This window comes from Mustelus asterias, chromosome 7, assembly GCF_964213995.1.
Source record: "Mustelus asterias chromosome 7, sMusAst1.hap1.1, whole genome shotgun sequence".
Classification (NCBI taxonomy): Eukaryota; Metazoa; Chordata; class Chondrichthyes; order Carcharhiniformes; family Triakidae; genus Mustelus; species Mustelus asterias.
Genome location: NC_135807.1, coordinates 45,909,664 through 45,929,741, shown reverse-complemented (window position 1 = coordinate 45,929,741; position 20,078 = coordinate 45,909,664). Strand labels below are relative to the sequence as shown.

Here is a 20,078-nt window from a genome sequence, read left to right as displayed (position 1 = left end):
CACCAGAAAAGTCAGATGAGGAAGTCTGGATGCAATGCTATTTAAGTACAGAACAGAAGAAAATAATTAAAACCCATTTAACCTCTGCATTGCACCTTAGGTATTCAGTTTAAATTTGAGCTCATTTTCCAGCCTCATATTCTTCCCTCAGCCCCATTGTTGCTGAAGGTTTTATCTATACTTTCATTATTTCTGGTCTTTATTTTCCTAGTGACATCTTCAATGGCTTCCCTGAGTGCCACTCTATATCAATTTATCCAAAACTCAGCTACCGACTTTATATCCTACATTACAAGAATGTATTCAAGAGGTGGCTGGATATAGCACTTGGGGCAAATGGGATCAAAGGTTATGGGGAAAAAGCAGAATTAGACTATTGAGTTGGATGATTAGCCATGATCGTAATGAATGGTGGAGCAGGCTCGAAGGGCCAAATGGCCTCCTTCTGCTCCTATCTTCTATGTTTCTATATTACACCCAGGTCATCTATCATATCTGTTTTTACAGCCTGCATTGTCTGCCTGTTTCATAGAAACCCTACAGTGCAGAAACAGGCCATTTGGCCCATCGAGTCTGCACCGACCACAATCCCACCCAGGCCCTACCCCCATATCCCTACATATTTACCCGCTAATCCCTCTAACCTACGCATCTCAGGACACTAAAGGGCAATTTTAGCATGGCCAATCAACCTAACCCACACATCTTTGGACTTTCTAATTGCATTGGATTCAAAATTCTCAATGCTTTTTACAATTTTTTCATAACCTTTCCCTACCCTTCCTCTGCAATCATATTGTATCTCTTTTAGCTTCTGACATGGTATCAGGAATGGAGCTGAGATTGAGATTTGAAAAACTAGAGAAAAGCCACAGCCACAGAACGAGAAACATACAAATGTTCAAACCTGCTAAAAGCTGCTGAAATAAGGCAAACACAAGCCAAAGGCAGCAAGAAAATCACTGGATGAGTTAAAAATGGCTGTAAATTTTCCTCTCCCTGCTCCAGTCAAAATGAAAGTCATTACGTGACAGAGCAGGCAGATTTTTCGCTTGCAATGTTATTAATTAACAAGCCAGAGCTCATATGAGTAACAATACTTTTAACACTGTTGGGGAGTCACGGCTCCAAATTGTATTCCATCTTAATTGCCCACAAACAGCTGTAGGCAACTTCAAAGCAGCAAAGTGCTTTTCAGTTCCTCTTTTGTGTAAACATAGGAACAATAGGGTGGTATTTGAGATGCATTTAAGTATGAAAGGAAAGTGTGAGCTAACTATATGTTCAGTAAAAACCATTAGGCTGTCAATCAAATGAGAGTTACATAAGAACATAAGAAATAGGAGCAGGAGTAGGCCATCTAGCCCCTCGAGCCTGCCCCGCCATTCAATAAGATCATGGCTGATCGGAAGTGGATCAGTTCCGCTTACCCGCCTGATCCCTATAACCCCTAATTCCCTTACCGATCAGGAATCCATCTATCCATGATTTAAACATATTCAACGAGGTAGCCTCCACCACTTCAGTGGGCAGAGAATTCCAGAGATTCACCACCCTCAGAGAGAAGACGTTCCTCCTCAACTCTGTCCTAAACTGACCCCCCTTTATTTTGAGGCTGTGCCCTCTAGTTCTAGCTTCCTTTCTAAGTGGAAAGAATCTCTCCACCTCTACGCTATCCAGCCCCTTCATTATCTTATAGGTCTCTATAAGATCCCCCCTCAGCCTTCTAAATTCCAACGAGTACAAACCCAATCTGCTCAGTCTCTCCTCATAATCAACACCCCTCATCTCTGGTATCAACCTGGTGAACCTTCTCTGCACTCCCTCCAAGGCCAATATATCCTTCTGCAAATAAAGGGACCAATACTGCACACAGTATTCCAGCTGCGGCCTCACCAATGCCCTGTACAGATGCAGAAAGACATCTCTGCTTTTATATTCTATCCCCCTTGCGATATAGGCCAACATCCCATTTGCCTTCTTGATCACCTGTTGCACCTGCAGACTGGGTTTTTGCGTCTAATGCACAAGGACCCCCAGGTCCCTCTGCACAGCAGCATGTTGTAATTCCTTTCCATTTAGATAATAAACCAATTGGCTATTATTTCCTCCAAAGTGAATAACCTCGCATTTGTCAACGTTATACTCCATCTGCCAGATCCTCGCCCACTCACTCAGCCTGTCCAAATCTCTCTGCCGACCTTCTACACCCTCCACACGATTCACTTTTCCACTTATCTTTGTGTCGTCTGCAAACTTTGTTACCCTACACTCAGTCCCCTCCTCCAGATCGTCTATATAAGTGGTAAATAGTGGAGGCCCCAGTACCGGTCCCTGCGGCATGCCACTCGTTACCATCCGCCAACCAGAAAAGCACCCATTTATTCCGACTCTCTGCTTCCTGTCGGATAGCCAATCTCCAATCCACACTAACACCCTACCCCCAACTCCGTGTGACCCAATCTTCTTCAGCAACCTTTTGTGAGGCACCTTATCAAATGCCTTTTGGAAATCCAAAAACACCGCATCCACTGGTTTCCCCCCCGTCAACCATACTAGTCACATCTTCATAAAAATCCAACAAGTTCGTCAAGCACGACTTTCCCCTCATGAATCCATGCTGCATCTGCTTAATCGAACCATTCTTATCCAGATGGCCTACTATTTCTTCTTTAATGATGGATTCCAGCATTTTCCCAACTACAGACGTTAAGCTAACCGGCCTGTAGTTACCCGCCTTTTGCCTATTTCCTTTTTTAAACAGCGGTGTAACATTAGCCGTTTTCCAATCTGCCGGCACTACCCCAGAATCCAACAAATTTTGATAAATAACCATTAACGCATCCGCTATTACCTCTGACATTTCTTTCAGTACCCTGGGATGCATTCCATCCGGGCCCGGGGACTTGTCCACCTTCAGTCCCGTTAGTCTACCAAGCACTGCCTCCCTGGTAACATTAATTGTATTGAGTACCTCTCCTCCTACCAACCCTCTATCGTTAATATTCGGTAAACTATTTGTGTCTTCTACCGTGAAGACCAACACAAAAAACTTATTTAAAGTTTCAGCCATTTCCTCATTTCCCACTATTAAATCCCCCCTCTCGTCCTCCAAGGGCCCAACATTCACTCTTGCCACTCTATTCCTTTTTATATATTTGTAAAAGCTTTTACTATCATTTTTTATATTTAGAGCTAGCCGAGCTTCATAACCTATCTTTCCTTTATCGCTTTCTTAGTCGTTCTTTGTTGTCTCTTAAAGTTTTCCCAATCTTCCGATTCTCCACTATTTTTGGCCACTCTGTACGCATCGGTCTTTAATTTAATACTCCTTAATTTCCTTCGTTATCCACGGCTGTTTATCCCTTTTCTTACAACCCTTCTTTATCACCGGAATATATTGTTGCTGAGTACTGAAAAGGATCTCCCTAAAAATCCTCCACTGTTCTTCAGCTGTCCTACCTACCAGTCTGCTCTCCCAGTCCACCTTCGCCAATTCAGCCCTCATCCTATCGTACTTCCCTCTGTTCAAACAGAGGACAGTGGTATGGGACCCTACTTTCTCCTCTCCCATTTGTACCAGAAATTCGACCATATTGTGATCACTTGACCCAAGAGGGTCCTTCACAAGAACATCCTTAATTCTACCTACCTCGTTACACATTACCAGATCTAAGATAACTCGTTCCCTCGTCGGTTCTGTAACCTATCCCGACAGCATTCTAAGAACTCTTCCTCCATCCAACCCCTTCCAACTTGAGTCAGCCAATCAATATGCAGGTTGAAATCCCCCATGATTATTGCCGTTCCGTTTTTGCACGCATCCATTATTTGCTTGTTTATAGCCCTCCCCACCTCAACATTATTATTTGGGGGCCTATAGACCACGCCTACTAGTGTCTTTCTCCCCCTACTATTACTTATCTCTACCCATAACGATTCTACGTTTTGTTCCTTAGAGCCTATGTCATCCCTCACTACTACCCTGATATTATCTTTTATTAACAGAGCTAAAAGGACTGGACTGCAATTGAATGGAAACAAAGGTTTTCAAAACATTGGAAGGTATTTCAAAGGCTGTTGGCCTTCTATGAAGGCTCAGAGAGTTGAAGTAAATGCTGTGTGAAAACAATGGGGCTGAGTGCACAACTGTGGAAAAGGGAATTCCCTCCTTAGTGAAAGTGACAGACTTCTTTCAATCAGATGACTTGAAAGGGATCTTCTCCCACCTGCAGCTTCCTGGAGAGAGAATGGAGTGATGCGGTGATTTGGAAGTATCCAGGGGACATAGAGATTAAAGTGACCAGGGAACTTAAAAGCTTTTCGAGGACAGAGTAAATAATTATTATCTTACTTCAGAATGATTTCTGAAATCATCATACTGAAATTGAAAAACATCTTTCCCAGGGCTAGAAGGGGCAGCCCGGCCATGAGACCCCCCCGACTGGGAGAGTGGTGAGGTCAATACCTTATCCCCAGCATGGATCCACCCAACTCCCAGGACCCTTGGGGGAACCCCCTTCTGCAGTCTGGCAGTGGCAGAGGGGCACATGGGCACAGTACCTACCTCCTTGACCCACCCCCCGCCCCCCCCCCCCCTCAAGGGTCCAACATGTTAGGTTCACATTGGTCATGACCAACACCTAAGCCTACCAGGTGTAGTTCCCACTGCAGAGATGGGAAGCCATTGAATGGGCTGTCCAGCTTGCTAATGAGATTACAATGAAGGCTGCAGGCGGGAACACGATCTAGGCCGGCAGGCCGGGTGAATCCCAAATGCATTCATGCCCGGTAGGAATCCCGTTTTAGGACTTGCGCCCCACTCAGTGGGCAATCGGTATTCCTGCCAGCAGGAATTATATGGAATGACTAGGCTCTTTTCTGCAGGAAAGGGAAGGTTGAGGGGGGACCTGATAGAGGTCTTTAAAATAATTAAGTTGTTGGGGTAGACAATGATAATATGTTTCCACTTGTGGAGAAGTACAAAATTATAGGTTCTAAACATAGTCACTTACAAATATAGTAAGGAATTCAGGTGAGACTTCATCTAGAGTAGGGGTCTCCAAACTACGGCCTGCAGGCCACATCCGGCCCACAGCGGGCTACATCTGGCCTGCAGCCAGTGGGGCGGGACGGGATTCCCGCTGCCGAAAACACTCCCACGTCCGGAACCCCGCCGCTGACTCAGGATCCGGACACGGGGATGGAAGCCATAGGCCGGACATTTGCTGCCGCTCCACGTGGTGTTTGATGGACCCATGGGAATCCCTACCCTCTTTACCGGCCTATTGTCCAATCAGAGCTGCCGTCCTGTGACAGTTCATTAACCGAATCAGCAATTGAGACATCTGTTATCCAATTGCTGCTCTGCATTGACTGAGTGACAGTTGCTTTATCCAATCCGTAAGCTCCATCTGTCTGAAATGAGCGAGAACAATGACAATGGTGGCGGCAATTCAGACCGATTCAGTTATGGAAGGAAAAAAGAGAAGAAAAGTGGACAGTGAGTGCCGCCTGTTTAATGAAGAGTGGGGTGTAAAGTACTTCTTTGTACAAGCAGGTGACAAAGCCTTGTGTGTCATATGCAACGAAACTTGCAGTTTTGAAGGAGTGCAATGTACGTCGGCACTATGAGACCAAACATGAACCACGTTATTCCCAATTCACAGGAATACAGCGTTCGGAAAAATTTGAATCAATGCAGTGCAGGTTGCTTTCCCAACAAGCTTTATTTTATGCAGAAGATAACTGAAAATGAAGCTTTAACCAGGGCCAGTTACAAACTAGCTTATGTGTTGGCTAAAAGAGGAAAGCCATTCACCGATGGAGATCTCATCAAAGAGTGTATAATAGAAGCAGTGGAAGAGCTATGCCCAGAAAAAGCAAATCTGTTCAAAATCATCAGTCTTGCGCCAAATACTGTTGCTCGTAGAATTGAGGATATAGGAAGCAATATATTTCATCAAATTGCAGACAAAGCAAGAAATTTTCAGTTGTATTCTCTCGCATTTGATGAATCGACTGATGTGTGACACATCACAACTCCTAGTATTCATCCGTGGCATCGACAGTGAATTTAATGTGACACAAGAATTAGCATCAGTGCATAGCATGCACAACACAGTAACTGGAGAAGACATCTTCAAAGAATTGCAAAAAACTGTGTTAGAATATAACTTGGAGTGGAATAAAGTGCAATGCGTGACAATTGATGGAGGAAAGAACATGTCTGGGGTGAAGAAAGGTTTGGTTGGACAAATCACAAAAGCTTGTGAGGTTGGTGGATTCTCAAAGCCCATGTTTCTGCATTGCATTATCCATCAACAAGCATTGTGCAGAAAATATGTGGATATGTCTTGTGTTCTGAAACCTGTTGTTTCAACAGTGAACTTCATTCGATCTCACGGGCTTAATCATCGCCAGTTTTGTGATTTTCTGAAAGAAACTGATTCTGAGTTTGGTGACTTGTCTTTATTATACAGCAGTTCAATGGCTTAGTTGTGGAAAGGTTCTATCACGGTTCTTTCAGCTCAGAGAGCAAATTGATTCCTTTCTCACAGAGAAGAATTGACCCGAACCACTTTTACCAAACACTGACTAGCTTTGGAAATTGGCATTTTTTGCAGATGTGACAGGCCATATGAATCAATTGAATCTGAAGTTGCAAGGTGAAACAAATTTGATTTGTGATCTATTCGCGCATGTCAAGGCATTCAGGGCAAAACTGATGCTATTTCAAGGACAGCTGAAAGTTCATAACTTGGTTCATTTTCCATGTTGTGAGTAATTTCATGAAGACAGTGAAGCAGAATTTCCTTCTTCATTTGCAACAGAAATCATTAAGAACTTGCAAAAACAATTTCAGGAATGATTTTCTGATCTTGATGGAAACACAGATGAAATAAAGCTGTTTCAAAATCCATTTGGCTGCAATGTTGAAATACTCCCAAGTCAGTTTCAAATAGAAATTATTGATCACCAAACAGATGACATGCTGAAAGACAAGTATAAAGAAGGAAATCTGATCCAATTTTATAAATCTTTGCAGCCTGAGCAGTTTCCAAATTTGAAGCGATTTGCTTGTGGATTTGTATCAGCTTTTGGTACAACGTACCTGTGTGAACAAACGTTTTCAAAAATGAAGTATGTCCAGTCCAAATATCGAGCAAATTTATCTGACGAGCATTTGAAGTCCATTCTAATAATTGGCTGCTGAAGCTTGAAACCTCAGTTCAGCAATATTTTGAAATTAAAAAAGCAGTTCCATCATTCCCATTAATCTTGTGCAAAATTTCATGATTTGTTGGTTACGATTGAAAACTCCAATTGCCAGAATTGTGTAGAAAGGTGCAGACTGAATTTATTTTTGTTCGACCTTTATTAATGGTTCAAGTTTATTTTGAATTTCTTTGCTTTGTTTTACTGAAGTTCTTCCTTGGGCGTGTTTATTTTTCTTATTATGTGCCACAAAATTGGGCAAATTCTCATTTCAAGTAAACATTTGTAAAATTTCAGTAAATAAAATTAATTAAAAAATGATTAGCCTGCTTTTCTCATCTGCAGTTAAGTAATTGATTATTTTGTCAGAGCATTTGCTAATGTTTGACATTTTTACTCATATATCATTTCCCAGTGTAAGCACGGCATTGTTTCTTTGTAATTGTCACATTTCTCTTTTGTTCTGAATCATATCATGCTGATTACAAAGATGATCCAAATAAAACTTATTCATTCATTTAAATTTTATTCATTCATTTATAAAACTAATTTTTTTCTTTGGCCCCCGAAAATGTGTAAAATATACGATGTGGCCCTCGTACTGAAAAGTTTGGAGACCCCTGATCTAGAGAGTGGTTAGAATCTGGAAATTGCTGCCTCAAATGAGGCTATTGAGGGGATAATGGACATTTACAGAAAGGTGAAAGAAATAGAAACATTTAAGATCGGGTAGATGAAGAAGGGTGAGCAGAGACTTGTGTGGAACACGAGCACTGGCGCAGAGCAATGGGTTGAATATCCTGTTTCTTTGCTGTAAATTAGATATAATTCCATCTTTGAGTTTTTCAGTCTGTGGCATAATTCTCAGAATCTCCTGGCTTCTACCTCCCACTTCCATCTCTATGGTCTCCTGGCTCTTTGATTCTCTACTTCTGAGTTCTGGCAACTTTAATTTCACATGTCTTAGTTCGGTATCTAGGATCCCTTTGCTGTTTCACTGAGATTAAGCTTTAGGCCACCATAGCAACACAAAAGCAGCTCTATCTATTTATGTACCAGAACAACAGCTGCTGTAGTTGCTTTCTGTTCATCAAAGCTTTACTCGCTGCTACTTTATTGTAACAAGTTAAACATAGAACCAGAAAATTTGGCCAAATAAATCTTGTAAACTTTCATAATTGTTTGAAAATGGTCTCGGCACTGTTGCAGCAAGTGTGGTATCCAGAGCCATAGGTAAAACAATCAGGTTATTGACAGTTATCAGCATCACTTCCCATTTTAAAAAAAACACATTTAAATGGGAAATTATGTTCATAACTGTCAGTATGGATGACTGATTTGTGCACTGTGACAACATAATTTACCTTATGGCAGTGGAAAGCTCTTCATAAAAAGCAAGTTCTTATTACTTTGCACTACCGCCGCACTAATTATTCTATTTATCGTCCATTTCAAGACTACTTTTCTTTCTGTTTAGTACTTTCTAGGCAAGTGAACAAGCAAGCATTTAACACGCTCGTAGGTTGCTTGTTTTTTAAAAATTGTTACTGATATAAGGTTCAAGTTGATTTACCCGCTGATTTCTTTTTTTCCCTTGCGTTACGCTGGCTTACTTTTGTTCAGTGCCATCCTTGAGAAATGAATTCAGTTCATTTGGCTGGAAATCAGTTACACATCTGGCATGACTAGAGTCAAAACTTGTTAGGAAGTACCATCTGTTTTTCTATTAATACGGAGAGACAGGCTGAGGCAGCTCAAAGAAAAATGCACTTCAAATACATAGACAATTTTTTTGGCACAGATAAATATCTAGGCCAGAAACTGGAGATTTAATTAAAATTTAATTTTTAACTGCTGTCTACTTTCCAGGAACTGTGCATGCTAAGAAATTTGAAAGTATTAGATGTGGCTGGAAATCAATTACATATTTTCCCATCAAAGGTCAGTGCTGTTTTCTAAACTAAATCTTTCATCAATTTCTGTTGTGTAAACTTTTAACTTTTATTCCCTGAGACAATCGGCTATGAACCTTAACTCTTAATTTATTTGATCTTTTCACTTTTATTGTGAACTAAATTAATAACTCTGTTTTGCAGAACTGAAACATCTCAATTTAAGATTTTACATTCTACTGTCTGCCACTTCTCTTGGCATAGCAGGGTTAAAATTTTGTTGTAGTATTACACTGGTGACTGATATAAGTGTTGTGTCTGTGCACCCATGCTGTTCATTGTACAACTGCTGCTCCGCATTGTGAACATGGAAATAGCCCTATAGTCATTTTCAATATGCATATGAAACTTATAATAATGTGAAAACCAACATTTCAACTGAGTACAAGCATTAGAGAAAATTATATGTGTGAAATTGTTGAATTTTCTAGACTTATTTTCTGCTACATTTATCACTAAAATATCCATAGAAACAGAAGCTGAAAAATATAAACACGGGTCCCAAAATTCTGAATCCTGTGACCTGCTGCTTGATGTGTGGTGGGTGAACTTTCAAAGAACAAAGACAAGTACAGCACAGGAACAAGCCCTTTGGCCCTCCAAGCCCGTGCCGATCGTGATGCCCTAACTAAACTAAAAAAAAATTTTTCTGCCTGTACTCGGTCCGTATCCCTCTATTCCCTCCCTATTCATGTACCCATCCAAATGCCTCTGAAATGTTGCTAATGTGCCTGCTTCCACCACCACCTCTGGCAGCCATTCCAGGCATCCACCATTCTGTGTGGAAAAACTTCCCCTGCACATCTTCCTTAAGCTTTCCTGCTCTCACCTTGAACCTGTGCCGCCTTGTAATTGACACTTCCACCCTGGGAAGGAACCTCTGACTATCCACCCTGTCTATGCCTCTCATAATTTTATAGACCTCTATCAGGTCTCCCCTCAGCCTCCGTCTTTCCAATGAAAACCACCCTATTGCCCCAATGCTAATTTAGCTCACCCCGTGATTTGAGGTGAAATTTAGTATTGTTGGGGATGACAAGTGTGAGACTTCCATGATCAATTGACTCACTCTCTGTGTGTGGGTAGACCATTCTTTTGGTACGGATAAATATCTAGGCCAGAAATTGGAGATTTAATTCAAATTTAACCTCATTTGTGCTGCTTGTCAGATCGATCACTGAGTGTCACAAATTGTAGTTGAGAAGGTGTTTCTTTTTTATGAAGAGAAATATAATCTAATAGTGGATATATTGTGGGAGGAGCAAGTGAAACAATTTTTAACTGCTGTCAATAAATGCTGGTCAGCCAATGAGTAAAAAAAAAAATCCGCACCCACCCCCACACACCTCCCCACTTTAAGCCTTTCACCCTGAATTATGCATTATATTTTTTCCCCTTTACAGATTTACTAATCAATTCACTAAATAATCACAGGAATGTCCTTGTAAAACTATGCTCATTTTTGCACTGTGAGCAGGGCCCGGGAGAGAAATCATGGGCCTTGGTGCTTTTTCTGTTCCTGGGTCCCTCATTCCTTCCTGCAGTGTTGCGATGGCCTAGTGGTATTATCTCTAAACTATTAATCCAGAAACTCAGCTAATTTTCTGGAGACCCGGTTTCGAATCCCGCCATGGCAGATGATGGAATTTGAATTGAATAAAACGTATCTAGAATTAAGAATCGACTGGTGACCATAAACCCATTGTCAATTGTTGGAAAAACCCATCTGGTTCACTAATGTCCTTTAGGGAAGGAAATCTATCGTCCTTACCTGGTATGGCATACATGCAGCACCAGAGCCACTGCAACGTGGTTGATTCTCAACTGTCCTTGGACAACTAGGTATGGGCAATAAATGCTGGCCAGTGAATCAATGAAAAAAATCCACACCCACCCCCTCACAGATTCCACTTTACCCTTTTCCCTAAATCATGCATGATATTTTTTCCCCTTTACAGATTCACTGATCAATTCACCAAATAATCACAGAAATGTCCTAGTACAATTATGCCCATTTTTGCCATCTGATTGCAAATATTGTCCAATATATATGCATCACAGGTCATTAATGTTAAGAGTAGCAATAATGTACAATTTTAGTTTGTGTGCCTTATAGGTGATTCCACCATGACTATCAAAGAAACCAGAAATTTTACGTTATGTTTTTGTGCAATATTGTTAATTTGACAACCTTCCCCCACTCACTTTAACATAGAACATAGAACATAGAACATTACAGCGCAGAACAGGCCCTTCGGCCCACGATGTTGCACCGACCAGTTAAAAAAAAAACTGTGACCCTCCAACCTAAACCAATTTCTTTTCGTCCATGAACCTATCTACGGATCTCTTAAACGCCCCCAAACTAGGCGCATTTACTACTGATGCTGGCAGGGCATTCCAATCCCTCACCACCCTCTGGGTAAAGAACCTACCCCTGACATCGGTTCTATAACTACCCCCCCTCAATTTAAAGCCATGCCCCCTCGTGCTGGATTTCTCCATCAGAGGAAAAAGGCTATCACTATCCACCCTATCTAAACCTCTAATCATCTTATATGTTTCAATAAGATCCCCTCTTAGCCGCCGCCTTTCCAGCGAAAACAATCCCAAATCCCTCAGCCTCTCCTCATAGGATCTCCCCTCCATACCAGGCAACATCCTGGTAAACCTCCTCTGCACCCTCTCCAAAGCCTCCACATCCTTCCTGTAATGTGGGGACCAGAACTGCACACAGTACTCCAAGTGCGGCCGCACCAGAGTTGTGTACAGTTGCAACATAACGCTACGACTCCTAAATTCAATCCCCCTACCAATAAACGCCAAGACACCATATGCCTTCTTAACAACCTTATCTACTTGATTCCCAACTTTCAGGGATCTATGCACACATACACCTAGATCCCTCTGCTCCTCCACACTATTCAAAGTCCTCCCGTTAGCCCTATACTCAACACATCTGTTATTCCTACCAAAGTGAATTACCTCACACTTCTCCGCATTAAACTCCATCCGCCACCTCTCGGCCCAACTTTGCAACCTGTCTAAGTCTTCCTGCAAACTACGACACCCTTCCTCACTGTCTACCACACCACCGACTTTGGTGTCATCAGCAAATTTGCTAATCCACCCAACTATACCCTCATCCAGATCATTAATAAATATTACAAACAGCAGTGGCCCCAAAACAGATCCCTGAGGTACACCACTTGTAACCGCACTCCATGATGAATATTTACTATCAACCACCACCCTCTGTTTCCTATCCGCTAGCCAATTCCTGATCCAATTTCCTAGATCACCCCCAATCCCATACATCTGCATTTTCTGCAGAAGCCTACCATGGTGAACCTTATCAAACGCCTTACTAAAATCCATATATACCACGTCCACTGCCTTGCCCCCATCCACCTCCTTGGTCACTTTCTCAAAAAACTCAATAAGGTTAGTAAGGCACGACCTACCTGCCACAAAACCATGCTGACTATCACCTATCAATTCATTACTCTCCAAATAACTATAAATCCTATCCCTTATAATTTTTTCCAACATCTTGCCGACAACAGAAGTGAGACTCACCGGTCTATAATTCCCGGGGAAGTCTCTGTTCCCCTTCTTAAACAATGGGACAACATTCGCTAACCTCCAATCTTCTGGTACTATACCAGAGGCCAACGACGACCTGAAGATCAGAGCCAGAGGCTCTGCAATCACTTCTCTTGCCTCCCAGAGAATCCTTGGATAAATCCCATCCGGACCAGGGGATTTATCTATTTTCAGACCCTCCAGAATATCCTGCACATCCTCCTTATCAACTGTAATACTGTCTATTCTACTCCCTTGCAACCCAGTGTCCTCCTCAGCTATATTCATGTCCCCTTGCGTGAACACCGAAGAGAAATATTGGTTCAATGCTTCACCAATCTCCTCCGGTTCCACACATAACTTCCCTCTGCCATCTATAACTGGCCCTAAACTGGTACCTCCTTCAAATCTCACCCCCAATCTCCTCCCAACCCTGTAACCTCCCCCACTCCCTTTAACCTCCACTCTAACTTCACCCAAACACCCCTCAAATTTCTCCAATCCCCTCAAATTCTCCCCAGCCAGGTTGGCGCTCAGGTCAGCACTGCTAGCGAGAATTGCATTTCCCGGGTATTTTCTGCTCGTGTCGCCATTCTCACTGACAGCTGATATGGGCTGAAAAGCACTCCTAATATGTTTTTTTAAAAATTCTTCTTGCCAAAATGGACAATTTCACATTTTTCCAACTTACTTAACCAATTTATATCTTTTTGTAGCCCCCTTATATCCTCCTCACAACTGTTATATATTTTTGTGGTTGCATGATTGCTTTGAGAGCAGGTCACATGATTCGATCACGAGGTCATTGAGTGTTTCATAGGCTTCTGTCTTTGTTTCATTTTGTGTTCGATGAAGAGAACATCTCTTTCAATAAAACTGTTGTGTGTTAGTTTGAATCTATGTGTGCAAACCACATTGTTTTCTTTTTGTGTAAAACCCACAACCACTAAAATACTTAGGGCATTACAAAAAGAAAATTGGTGATGAGGTGGGATTTTCTTTCATCGAGAATATCAAGAAATGATCCCAAATAGAAAAAAAATATTGTTGGTCCTCACACTTTGAATATTAGAAGACTGGGGAAAATTAACAACAGGATTGAAGTGCTACTGAGGGAAGGCCAAGTAAGAAAACAAAATTGAAGCTATGTTTAGTTTTCAGAGGGAGTTTTTCTGATCAGAGAAGGGTGAGATTCCAGGCACAATCTGGCATATTTGAAAAGAAGGGATCCTCTGCTTGGGGCTGCTTTAGAAAAAAGGGGATCAAGTCAATATCTCCAGGGAAGAAGAGGAGTGGGGAAGACAGTTTAAAAAAAAGTATTAAGTAATCTTGAGTCGCTATTGCCTGCAAAAGAAATGGCGGGTCGATTAGGATCCATGGGTCCTTTCAATGAATAAAATGAATCATGGAGTTCTTATGCAGAGTGCTTTCAGTACTTAGTATAAGAGAAAATTACAAATGAGTTGCTGGTGTCAGTGTTTCTCACTACAATAGGAAGTAAAACCTTCAATTTGTTCTGGTGCTTGGTTCATCCAGCAAAACCAGAACTTATGATGACTTGACAAAGATCCTTGGAATTCTCCAAAGCCACTGATCATTGCGGAACGGTTCCGGTTTCACCGTAGGAATCAAGTGGAAGGCGAAAGCATTGCTCACTTTGTTGCAACCTTAAAAGGGCCTGGCACATCATTGTGGGTTTATGATTGTGGTTTCCAAAATGAGACTACACAAAGAAGTCTGCTTACTGAATATGCTTTGACTATAAAGGCAGCAGTAGAAATGTCAATGTTGATGGAACTGGCTGTGAAGGAGGCTTCACAATTTGGCACAGGAAAGATCCTCAATTTGGGAACTGTCCATAAGAAGGCAAAGCAGAAACAAGCACATCACAGATCTGCAAAAATGGGCCATTCAATGAATACAGAAGCAAAGATAGTCACAGCAAGAATTGTGGCAAAATGGGTCACATTACAAAAGCTTGGTGGGCTAGATCAGCTTTTCCTGAGAAGAATATTCATAAGAAGAATCTGGGTGCCTTCAAGAAGAAGAACAAGTTGCATTCTACAAAAAGAATTTACAACATGGAAGAAAAGACTGCAGACTATCCAGAAATATGATGAAGAGCTCCAACTGAACAAGCAAAAGCGGTGCGATATGCAAGTTGTCACAAGGTTGAAGAAGAATTAGTATGACTTGTTAATACTGACGTGTAAAGCTGATTATAATGAGTGACTGGGCTACCCCATCAAACCGGTCATGAAACCAGACGATTTTGTTTGTATTTGTGGTGATTTGAAACAGCAACTGTAAATCTAGTGTTGAGTGCTGGTCAATATCCACTTCCTTTAATTGAAGATTTGTTTTCTGTGTTATAACATAATAACATAAGAACATAAGAACATAAGAAATAGGAGCAGGAGTAGGCCATCTAGCCCCTCGAGCCTGCCCCGCCATTCAATAAGATCATGGCTGATCTGACGTGGATCAGTACCACTTACCCGCCTGATCCCCATAACCCTTAATTCCCTTACCGATCAGGAATCCATCCATCCGCGCTTTAAACATATTCAGCGAGGTAGCCTCCACCACCTCAGTGGGCAGAGAATTCCAGAGATTCACCACCCTCTGGGAGAAGAAGTTCCTCCTCAACTCTGTCTTAAACCGACCCCCCTTTATTTTGAGGCTGTGTCCTCTAGTTTTAACTTCCTTACTAAGTGGAAAGAATCTCTCCGCCTCCACCCTATCCAGCCCCCGCATTATCTTATAAGTCTCCATAAGATCCCCCCTCATCCTTCTAAATTCCAACGAGTACAAACCCAATCTCCTCAGCCTCTCCTCATAATCCAAACCCCTCATCTCCGGTATCAACCTGGTGAACCTTCTCTGCACTCCCTCCAATGCCAATATATCCTTCCTCATATAAGGGGACCAATACTGCACACAGTATTCCAGCTGCGGCCTCACCAATGCCCTGTACAGGTGCATCAAGACATCCCTGCTTTTATATTCTATCCCCCTCGCAATATAGGCCAACATCCCATTTGCCTTCTTGATCACCTGTTGTACCTGCAGACTGGGCTTTTGCGTCTCATGCACAAGGACCCCCAGGTCCCTTTGCACGGTAGCATGTTTTAATTTGTTTCCATTGAGATAGTAATCCCATTTGTTATTATTTCCTCCAAAGTGTATAACCTCGCATTTCTCAACGTTATACTCCATTTGCCATATCCTCGCCCACTCACTCAGCCTGTCCAAATCTCTCTGCAGATCTTCTCCGTCCTCCACACGATTCACTTTTCCACTTATCTTTGTGTCGTCTGCAAACTTCGTTACCCTACACTCCGTCCCCTCCTCCAGATCATCTATATAAATGGTAAACAGTTGCGGCCCGAGTACCGATCCCTGCGGCACGCCACTAGTTACCTTCCTCCAACCGGAAAAACACCCATTTATTCCGACTCTTTGCTTCCTGTCGGATAGCCAGTCCCCAATCCACTTTAACACACTACCCCCAACTCCGTGTGCCCTAATCTTCTTCAGCAGCCTTTTATGGGGCACCTTATCAAACGCCTTTTGGAAATCCAAAAACACCGCATCCACCGGTTCTCCTCCATCAACCGCCCTAGTCACATCTTCATAAAAATCCAACATGTTCGTCAAGCACGACTTTCCCCTCATGAATCCATGCTGCGTCTGATTGATCGAACCATTTCTATCCAGATGCCCTGCTATCTCCTCTTTAATAATGGATTCCAGCATTTTCCCTACTACAGACGTTAAGCTGACCGGCCTATAGTTACCCGCCTTTTGTCTCCTTCCTTTTTTAAACAGCGGCGTAACATTAGCCGTTTTCCAATCAACCGGCACTACCCCAGAATGCAACGAGTTTTGATAAATAATCACTAACGCATCCACTATTACCTCTGACATTTCTTTCAATACCCTGGGATGCATTCCATCCGGACCCGGGGACTTGTCCACCTTCAGTCCCATTAGTCTACCCAGCACTGCCTCTCTGGTAACATTAATTGTATTAAGTATTTCTCCTGCTGCCAACCCTCTATCGTTAATATTTGGCAAACTATTTGTGTCCTCCACCGTGAAGACCGACACAAAAAACTTATTTAAAGACTCAGCCATATCCTCATTTCCCACTATTAACTCCCCCCTCTCGTCCTCCAAGGGTCCAACATTCACTCTAGCCACTCTATTCCTTTTTATATATTTATAAAAACTTTTACTATCATTTTTTATATTAATTGCTAGCCTAGCTTCATAGTCTATCCTTCCTTTCTTTATGGCTTTCTTAGTCTCTCTTTGTTGTTTCTTAAATTTTTCCTAATCACTTGCCTCTCCACTATTTTTGGCCACTCTGTACGCAGCTGTTTTCATTTTAATACTCTCCTTTATTTCCCTCGTTATCCACGGCTGGTTCTCCCTTTTCTTACAATCCTTGTTTTTTGCTGGAATATATTTTTGCTGAGATAGGCTGAACATAGGCAGAAATTCAGCAAGATTGATCTTTCACGGGCATATTTACAGACAAATGTAGTCACTGAATTTCAACCATTGCTTACCATCTATACTTAAAGGTTTTTTTCATTATAAAAGGTTGCCTTTTGGCAGAGTTGTGAAGCAAGTATTGACAATTTATGAAATATCATTGGGATCACCTCAGACTTATGTAGGCACCTGAATCATTATTTCTGTTTGTAAATGCCCAGATGCATTTAATTTGTGTGCTAATGCAAGCCTTGTAACATCAGTCCACTTCATTGGTAGTTCTTTTTGGTTTTTGAACAATAAAATATTCAGTTACTGAGGAAAAATCTGAGCTGAAAAATAATATGGCTGGAATCTTACCACCATTCACGCCGGTGGGATTTTCCCATCCCGCCACAGTGAATGGAGATTTAACTGGCTGCCAAATTCTCCGACTTCACTGCAGCAGGAGTGTGGACTGAACGGCAGGCAGGTAAGATCGTGCCCTTTAAGATGTATTTTGAATAATTAAATGATTCAGTTGTTGTTTCTTTTATTTATTTTCAATATAGATTCTTTAGACAATTCAAGATTAGTTGTTTTCATAACTCTGCAAGTTTCTTATTTTGAATTTTTTTTAGTTGCCTACCTTGTTTTCGATCATACCTTCCCTACTTCTTCAGTCCTGATTTTCTACTGTTTTTTTGACATATTTTGTCAAAATATTCAGACAAAAGTTTGAAACAGAAAATATGTGTGACAACTGAAAATGTACATAGATCCAAGACTTTTAAAGTATTATAAATACAGCAAACTATTGCACATGCTTACTAAAGATAATTTTTATTTTGTACTTTTTATTGTGAAGTTACTGGAGCTTAAACTTGAAGAATTCTACTGTGAGCAGAATCCTCTACTGGAAAAAAACCTTATTTTGTCAACACAACAAAATGAAGTTTTAACTCTCCAGGTAACTATTCAAGATCACTAGGGATATTTCTGTCCAAAATTATGACGGTTCGGGGGCAGTCCATACATTTAGAAGGATGGTAAAACTAACAAGCCAATCCCCACTTCATCAGAGATCTATAAGAAAAAAGTTCAACAGCTGTTAATTTGTCCCTGAGCTATTTCATAGTAGGAACATTTCTTGAATGAATATTTTGATTTAAGCTCAGAGTATATGATTCATATGATAAAGTGACATAAAGGGTGTGATTTTCCCAAAATAAATTAAGTGCCCAACGGGTAAGAAAACAGGAGGTACTTGGCAGCCATTGGGCATGCGGCTATCTACCGGTTTACTAGAAGACCAGTTGATGCCTCCCGGATCACCGGCCTTTCAATGGCAGGCCCCGACTTCCGAGAGCCAACCCTGACTTCTGATGGCCGGCACCAATCCCCGATCCCACATCAGCCCCTACCCCACAATGCAGAGTTTCCCCCCCCTTCCCTTCTACCTCCCCCGGTCTGGCTCCGCTCCTGTGTGCCCCTGTAATGCCTCACCCCCTCCGATCTCACTCCTTCACCAGTGCCAGGGTGCCCAGTGGGCACTGCCAGTGTGACAAGCTGAGAGTGCCAGGATGGCACTGACCAAGGGGCACTGCCTCCCTGCTCCCGACCTCCCAGGAGGCGTCAATGGCCTCCGATCCTACCAGTAAGGCCATCATGTCAGGAACCAATGCTGGGGATCATCTATGATCCATGCTGGTGTGGATCTCCACCGGGTTGGTCGGAAATTGAAGTGAGCCCGGACAGTACCATCCCGGGCTCACTAAATGAATTTAGATTAGGCAAAGAGAATTTAAATCAGCTTCCAAGGCTGATCCCGTCATAAAAAATGGCCTGGGAAGATTGCGACCGGCTGGACGCTGGTTGTGATTCCCCTTTTGGCCTCCCACTGACACTTCCCGCTCTGCTACGCTTCTTGACCAACATAGCGGGACGGGAAAATCATGCCCAAAATTTATTAGGTATGCCCCTTAGCTATTAGGTATGTGCATATTAGATATGCCCCTTAGCTATTAGGTATGTGCATATTAGATATGCCCCTTAGCTATTAGGTATGTGCATATTAGATATGCCCCTTAGCTATTAGGTATGTGCATATTAGGTATGCCCCTTAGGTATTAGGTATGTGCATATTAGGTATGCCCCTTAGGTATTAGGTATGTGCATATTAGGTATGCACCCAGACTAAGGGTGCATAAAAATCACGAGGTAAACTTGGTAATTTGAACAGCGTGAGCTCTTTATTTGAGGTGTGCACTGAATCACAGCCTGCAGGCTCCCACACTGGGCTGAGCTAATGGCCAACAGGTCACCTGACCCGCATTCTTAAAGGGACAGTCCACGCTCCAAAGCTCAACATGCAACATATCACAAAATCTATCATCTGCCATCACATTGATCCCCAGTCAAAAGAAAAAAAACCTCATAAACAATATAGCAGACTTTCTCTTTGTTGGAAGAATGGTAAACCACAATTTGGGCGAACTCCATTTTCTTCATATCATGTCATGGAATCTTTAATGGATGAAGCCTATGTTTAACATCACTAAAGCATGGCACTTGCAACAATGCTGCTCTACCACAGTACTAGATTAAAGTTTCAGCTGAGATTACAAACTATATTTAATGAATGAGTGCACCCGATGCAAAGTTTTGCATGCCTAAAAAACTTGTGCCCATTAAAATTAAATAAAAATACCAGCAAGCTGCAAAGATGAGTTATAAAATGATTTAGTAAATTAAGAAAAATATAAATTCCGAAAATCTGAATAAAAACTAAAATAAAATGCCGTAAATACATTGCAACTGTAAAGAGAACAGACAGGTTAT

General features: G+C 41.9%; 1 protein-coding gene across 2 annotated transcripts in view; it reads left to right on the top strand.

The window, feature by feature from the left end:
• lrrc69 (leucine rich repeat containing 69) overlaps nucleotides 1–20,078 on the top strand; it is a 65,157-nt gene that overhangs the window by 29,868 nt on the left and 15,211 nt on the right. Inside the window, exons 5-6 of one of the 2 annotated variants that reach the window (XM_078217043.1) lie at nucleotides 9,088–9,159; nucleotides 18,106–18,207. The exons of the other annotated variant lie outside the window; for it this stretch is intronic. Coding sequence (XP_078073169.1) covers nucleotides 9,088–9,159; nucleotides 18,106–18,207 — 174 coding nt within the window. The remainder of the gene's footprint in view (nucleotides 1–9,087; nucleotides 9,160–18,105; nucleotides 18,208–20,078) is intronic. 2 annotated transcript variants of the gene reach the window in all.